The sequence below is a fragment of the Eleutherodactylus coqui genome, chromosome 8 (genome assembly GCF_035609145.1).
Source record: "Eleutherodactylus coqui strain aEleCoq1 chromosome 8, aEleCoq1.hap1, whole genome shotgun sequence".
Taxonomy (NCBI): domain Eukaryota; kingdom Metazoa; phylum Chordata; class Amphibia; order Anura; family Eleutherodactylidae; genus Eleutherodactylus; species Eleutherodactylus coqui.
Genome location: NC_089844.1, coordinates 85271253 through 85278590, shown reverse-complemented (window position 1 = coordinate 85278590; position 7338 = coordinate 85271253). Strand labels below are relative to the sequence as shown.

General features: G+C 38.8%; 1 protein-coding gene across 1 annotated transcript; it reads left to right on the top strand.

The window, feature by feature from the left end:
- Window positions 1–519: 519 nt before the first annotated feature.
- On the top strand, window positions 520–6423 carry TBR1 (T-box brain transcription factor 1). Its single transcript, XM_066577419.1, has 6 exons — window positions 520–1208; window positions 2344–2498; window positions 2746–2867; window positions 3622–3780; window positions 4560–4621; window positions 5589–6423. Exons 1-6 carry the CDS (start codon window positions 520–522, stop codon window positions 6421–6423), a joined length of 2022 nt encoding a protein of 673 aa, XP_066433516.1.
- Window positions 6424–7338: the final 915 nt, after the last annotated feature.

Below are 7338 nucleotides of genomic sequence, written 5' to 3'. Positions count from 1 at the left end.
AGCAGAGAGTTAAAGATACTCAAATAATAAAATCTAATACAATGTCCAATTTGCTCCTAACCTACTCCACCGTAACATCTGCCCCCACCCCAAAGAAAATGAAGAGGTTGCACCAGTGTCACACTAAATAGACATCCTTCTTAGCAATTCTTCACAGTCCTACATGCTTAAAGGTGATGAGATCCTTCTAGTGCATGACAAACACAAGACACTTTCCTCCTTGCTCACAATAATAAACTCTTCCGACAATTTGCCATCTAAGAGCCAGGTGATTATCCTAATTAATGCCTATCTAATTAAATTACTGTCATCGGTTAACCAATGGCAGGAGCTGTTTCATCAGTTCACCATGCAGCAGGATCAGAATGTTGTCTTATTGCTGCATGGAGTCAATTGGCCAATCTGTGAGCCCCCAGAAAAGTCGATGTGAGAGGCAGCACCAAGGGTTGGAAGGCATTAATTGTTCCCCTGGATGGGTGCTCTCTATGTAAGGGCTGAGGGGTTAGTTTGGTGCTAGCTATGCAGTTGGATCACTGCATCTCTCCCTCTATGATGCTCTCCAAGAAATTCCTGAGTGTGAACAGCAGTTACCCCCATCCAGGAGCCTCTGAGCATGCTTTACATGAACATCCCATCTCCACTTCTGACAACCTGGAGAGAAGTTCACCTCTGAAAAAAACTACCAGGGGGATGACGAATCAGTCAGATCCAGACAATTTCCCTGACTCCAAGGAGGCACCAGGGGACGGACAGAGGAGTAAGCTGTCTCCTGTCTTGGATGGGGTCTCTGAGATTCGTCATAATTTCGATGGATCTGCAGCAGATCGCTATCTCCTCCCTCAGTCCAGTCAGTCCCAGTCTTCTGCAGCTCCAACTACTATGTTCCCTTATCCAAGTCAGCATGGAGCGGCTCACCCAGCCTTCTCTATCGGGAGCCCCAGCCGCTACATGGCTCACCATCCAGTCATCACTAATGGAGCTTATAACAGCCTCCTGGGCAATTCCTCCCCTGGCACCGGATACCCTGGCACCGGATACCCTTACACGCAGCAGTACGGGCACTCCTACCAAGGGGCACCTTTCTACCAGTTCTCCACCGCTCAGCCCGGACTGGTCCCTGGCAAGGCTCAGGTCTACCTATGTAACCGGCCGCTGTGGCTCAAGTTTCACAGGCACCAGACTGAGATGATAATCACAAAGCAGGGCAGGTGGGTACCGTGCCAGCCGGATACAATCTGTACCATGCCAGGCATGTGGCTGCAACTAGAGCCCTGCAGGATGCTAGTGTTATTATTGTCACTACTAGTATGATTTGTATGACTAGTATTTACTCTTTTTTATTATTTATATCAACATCGTTTATTTCTTTTGTATTGTTTTATTTTATATCATTATCACTTTCATATTGCTATTATTATTTATATTATATTGACTGTTATATTATTATATACTGTATATGGTTAATGTTTAGTTGTTTGGTATTATATATTTCATATTATTTTAGGTATTTTATATCGTTATTTATATTCTATTGTTATTACTTCAACTATTATTATTTTATTATTATTATTATTATGTTGGGAACTAAATGCTGCTACATATTATACTGGACAAGACATCCATACCTATAACAAAAAATATATTTTTACATTCTTTTAAATATTATAACACATGCAGTATTGTTAAAAAGTCTATAATATTGCAAAATTTTAGATTTTATATATATATATATATATATATATATATATATATATATATAATTGTATATTTCAGTGATGTTTATCTATCTATATTTGCGTGTAGTATTGTATATGTATTCATGCTTGTAATATATACCCTTGCTTTATTTACTTTTATATTTTACTTATTTCTTGCTTTCTTGCTTTATTATTGAGCAGTTATGTTTCTTTTCATAAGCAAATTTATCATCACTACTTTTAAATTGACCATTATGGCTTGAAGCACTAATCCCTCTTCGTATATAATGTTATTAATATTAAGTACAGTACTTAGTTATGAAGCTATACAGATTTTTTAAGTAATATCACATTTTTATTATTATTTAACAATTAGTGTTATGATTCTTTTACATTTTTAAGTCAACAACAAGGTCAACTTGCAATTACTGCACACGCACGATAGATAGATAGATAGATAGATAGATAGATAGATAGATAGATAGATAGATAGATAGATAGATAGATAGATAGATAGATATTGCATGTATACAGTAATTTTTGTGTGTATATATAGATTTTTTTTCTTTTTTACATATAGCGTGTATCTTCTCCCTTAAACAAGCATTCTCCTTTTCTCTATCTGTCTTTTCCTTTTGTGTATTAGGCGAATGTTCCCCTTTCTAAGTTTTAACATCTCCGGTCTGGACCCCACACAACATTATAATATTTTTGTAGATGTGATTCTTGCTGATCCCAATCACTGGAGATTTCAAGGGGGCAAATGGGTTCCTTGTGGCAAAGCGGACACCAATGTACAAGGCAAGTCCCAATTAACACTTTCCCTTTTTAATCTCTGACACTCTTTTAGGTGAGAAACCTTAATTAGAGGCTTTTGTAATATGGAAAATGCCTGGGATTTTATGAGCAGATGATAGGGAAAAAAGGAATTGGGTGTTAGAGAAAATAATATGCAAATGATGGAATTCATGTAACTATAATGAAGGCACAGATATCACAATGCACGGCTTGTAGATCATGTATGTACCTATGTTGTTTTTTGTAACAGGTAACAGGGTTTACATGCACCCGGATTCCCCTAATACAGGAGCTCATTGGATGCGTCAGGAAATCTCATTTGGGAAGATGAAACTTACTAACAATAAAGGGGCCTCCAACAACAATGGACAGGTCAGTGCAATACTCCTAATTAGAAGTTGCACTGAGCAGCAGCAGCAGTTGTGTATTGTAAGTGCAGCCCCGTACTGAATCCCCAGCCTGCTATCATCACCCAGCATGGGATATATTTATAGCATGTGTGTCATTGTACACCATCTGCAAGATCCATTTCAAACACTTGCAGATACACAGATCAGCCTGGAATAAATTACTGTGCATGTGTGTATTGTGCAGGAGCGGCTGCAATTGCAAGTCCTTTCTCCATATACTGTAGGCTTGGTTTATAAGTTTTGTGAAACAATTATATAGAGTGTCCTGTGTACCGAAACCCTCCTCTATGGTATCATCTATCTATCTATCTATCTATCTATCTATCTATCTATCTATCTATCTATCTATCTATCTATCTATCTATCTACTTTATGTATCTACCTACCGTTTGTCTATCATCTATCTATCTATTTCTTTCATATCTTTCCATCTATCTATCTATCTATCTATCTATCTATCTATCTATCTATCTATCTATCTATTTCTTTCATATCTTTCCATCTATCTATCTATCTATCTATCTATCTATCTATCTATCTATCTATCTATCTATCTATCTATCCACTACCCACCTACCTACCTACCTACTTACCTACGATGTAATGTGCATATTTATCACAAACATTGTATATATATATATATCCACATTGACATAGCACAGCGTGTATCTACACCTCACAGTGATATGATCTGGTCTCTCTTGGTGTTTTGGTAGATGGTTGTGTTGCAGTCCTTACATAAGTACCAACCCCGGCTGCATGTTGTAGAGGTGAATGAAGACGGTACAGAGGATACCAGTCAACCTGGCAGAGTGCAAACCTTCACCTTCCCGGAGACCCAGTTTATTGCTGTCACTGCTTACCAGAATACTGATGTAAATATACCCTTTATATGATTTACCGCTTAGACCATGAGTGATGAATGAGGGTTATGAAAAATCAAGATACATGATGACTTAAAAACTAATTGTTATTATAAAGTACAATTTTATCATTATAAGGACACATTTCTATTATTCTTAGTAGAAAGTAGTAGTAGTACTAAAATAGTCGTAGTACAAGCAATGGTAGTAACATTATTATTACAGTTATAAACAATGGAAGTATATAGATGGTCAAATAAGAAATAAATGTAGCATTTGTTACAAATCACATTATATAGGGATCCTACCAGAGAAACCTCAAATTAATGGAATGTTTAAAAATGGAACATATTAGAGAGGCCTGAAAACAATTTTACACTTACTTTATTGCAAATTATTATTACTATTATCATTATCAATACTAGTAATGATAATACTTTCAAGAAAACTAAGTTCACTCTCATCATCATAGAAGTCTGGAAATTCCGTGCGCAGGGTTTCTAGCGCCTCTCCTCATAGACTGCATGTGGAGCTCTGGCAACATAAAAGATATATAGTTTCTTTTTAATATTTGTGGTAAAGGAATAAAGTTGAATTCTATCAGTGCAAGGGAAAAAAACTTAAAAAAAAGGAAAATAGAACAATTTACAAGAGGAATCTCGCTCAGGACTTGTTCACTTTTCATCTTCGATTTTCTAAACCACAAAAATTTTGAGAATTTTCCGTACATGTAAATATTTGTAAAATACTGATACCGTTTGTGTTCTAAATAACTGTACTTTGCATTTTAGATTACCCAACTAAAAATCGACCATAATCCCTTTGCCAAAGGATTTCGGGACAATTATGACACGTATGTACAAGATTATAGAAGGCAAATTATGATAATTTTAATTCTACGTGTGTGTGTGTGTGTGTGTGTGTGTGTGTGTGTGTGTGTGTGTGTGTGTGTGTATATATATATATATATATATATATATGTGTGTGTGTATAATTATACATATGTGTGTATGTTCATTATACTGTATATGCATGTATAGGTGAAAATATGTATGCGTGTATGATGTGCGTGTATATACTATACATACACACACACACAATATATGTTCTCATAAGTAGTAATCCTGTTAACTTTATTACTCTATTTGTGGATTTCATAATAATCTACCCACTTTGAGCATCTATTGTCCCAATATGTAGGAGATAAGCTCTCTGTACGTTTCCTGAAAATATATTTTGGAAACAGCATAATCATTTGCAGTGCTCTTTCACCTGTTTTGGCATACTAAGAGTTATTTCGAAAGAAATGGATGGCTTGTAAAAGTAGAAAATAGGATCCTACTCAGTGTGCTCAAAAAGAGAGCACAATAATTATGATGATTAATTTAAGTTAACATTGCTATTATTATAATTATTATAATTGTTTGTTTTCTTCATAACACATATATTTCTTTTCTTGGATATGCGGAACTGTTGTAGATATTCTGAATTTGGAAGAGAGCTTTGTCATGTGTATGAACCTCTAGAGATACAAATATTTGAGAATGTTCTTTATAATCCGCAGTTTGCCATTTCCTATTATAATATTTGGGGAATACTTAAACACTTGTTTACAGCTTCGTAGTAGGGGGACTAAATAGAAGATATTTGGCTTATTCAATGGCTATCTATCTATCTATCTATCTATCTATCTATCTATCTATCTATCTATCTATCTATCTATCTATCTATCTATCTATCTATCTCTCTATCTGTCCGTCAACTGTATTTATCCATTCCACCTGTACTTGATTATTGAAGGACAACTCTTTGTCTTACAGGATTTACACCGGTTGTGATCTGGACCGCTTAACCCCATCACCTAATGACTCCCCTAGATCACAGATAGTCCCCGGGGCCCGGTACTCTATGGCTAGCTCCTTTCTCCAAGACCAGTTCGTCAGTAACTATGCCAAGTCTCGCTTCCACCCTCCAGGATCTATGCCAGGGCCAGGTACAGACCGCAGCGTTCCACATACCAACGGCCTGCTTTCCCCCCAGCAGGTTGAAGACCCCGGGGCTCCTTCTCCGCAGCGCTGGTTTGTAACCCCGGCTAATAACAGACTTGACTTTACCGCAGCATCTGCTTATGATGCTGCCACAGACTTTGCAGGTAATGCGGCCACTTTATTGTCTTACGCAGCGGCAGGCGTTAAGGCTCTTCCTTTGCCGACGGCCGGCTGCGCCGGGCGCCCCTTGGGTTACTACAGTGACCCTACTGGCTGGGGAGCGAGAAGCCCACCACAATACTGCACAAAAACCGGATCTGTCTTGTCTTGCTGGGCCCCAGGGACCAGGGTAGGATCTTCAAACCCCTACCTATCTGGTACAGATGACGCCGAAACGTTAGCTGCAGATAGGTCCCCACTGGGAGAGGACACCAAACCCAAAGACCTATCTGACACCAGCTGGATCGAAACACCTCCCTCAATTAAGTCTATGGACTCCTCCGACTCCGGAATTTATGAACAGGCCAAGAGAAGGCGACTTTCCCCCTCAGACCCGGCAGTATCTGGTAGTTCCTCACCTCTCAAAAGTGAAGTTCTGCCCTCTAGAGACTGTGAGAAGAACTGTGCCAAAGATCTTGGTTACTATGGCTTCTACACCCACACCTAACTTAGTCACTGCTTAAAGTTAGCCCATCGACCAAGGTTTGCCACCTTGAGGACAGTTAATGAGCAAATCCTTTGCAGTGTCTTTAGAACTTCACCTACAGCTTCTGATGAGAAAAAAACAGACTCTGCACATAGAAAGAAGTGCTGGATGGTGCTTAAGACCACCGACCATTTATGTTTTGCTGCCGAGTTGGGAACTTGTCTTAAAACTCTTTAAATCACAGCACTGACACCTATTTTGCATTTCACCTATTTACTACCTGAATTATATGCCACGCCACAATTGAAGGTGGTTCAGCACCATGGACCTTGTTGGGTTCAGCACCATGGACGTTATTGGGTTCAGCACTATGATGCATTGGCGGTTCCAGCACCATGGCCCTGGTCGGGTTCAGCACAATTGACCTTGTTTGGTTCGGCACCATGGACCTTGTTGGGTTCAGCACTATGAGCACTAGTGATTCCAGCACCATGGACCTGGTTGGGTTCAGAACCATGGACCTTGTTAGGTTCAGCACCATGAGCATTGGCGGTTCCAGTACCATGGACAAAAGTAGTACGAACACCATGAACAGCAGTAGTTCCAACAGCATGGACAGTGGTTGGTTTAGGTCCATGGATTGCTTTAATGGCAGCTGAACTTAGCTTGGAGGAACAGGACCTAGTAGTACCCTCAGCTGCCTTCTTATGGCAGCTTTCATTTGTAGCAAGTCTTGTTGGAGATATATTGTGTGCTCCCAACGTTAAATCATACAGCGCTTCCTCCCATGGCAAATATCATTCATGGTAGGGATGTTGAATAAACTGTCAACGATACACTGATATGACTGTACTATTTTTGTTAACTTTGTGAAGTCGCCAGCAAAATTCATCTTGTCCTAATCAATTAACTAACTACATAATTTATTTACTTAAT

Excerpts from the sequence above, each read along its gene's own strand:
- TBR1 (XM_066577419.1), top strand. The coding sequence starts at position 520 with ATGCAGTTGGATCACTGCATCTCTCCCTCTATGATGCTCTCCAAGAAA. Across the intron at positions 2,499-2,745 it reads AGCGGACACCAATGTACAAG|GTAACAGGGTTTACATGCAC; the intron begins GCAAGTCCCAAT and ends TTTTTGTAACAG. Across the intron at positions 2,868-3,621 it reads CCTCCAACAACAATGGACAG|ATGGTTGTGTTGCAGTCCTT; the intron begins GTCAGTGCAATA and ends GTGTTTTGGTAG.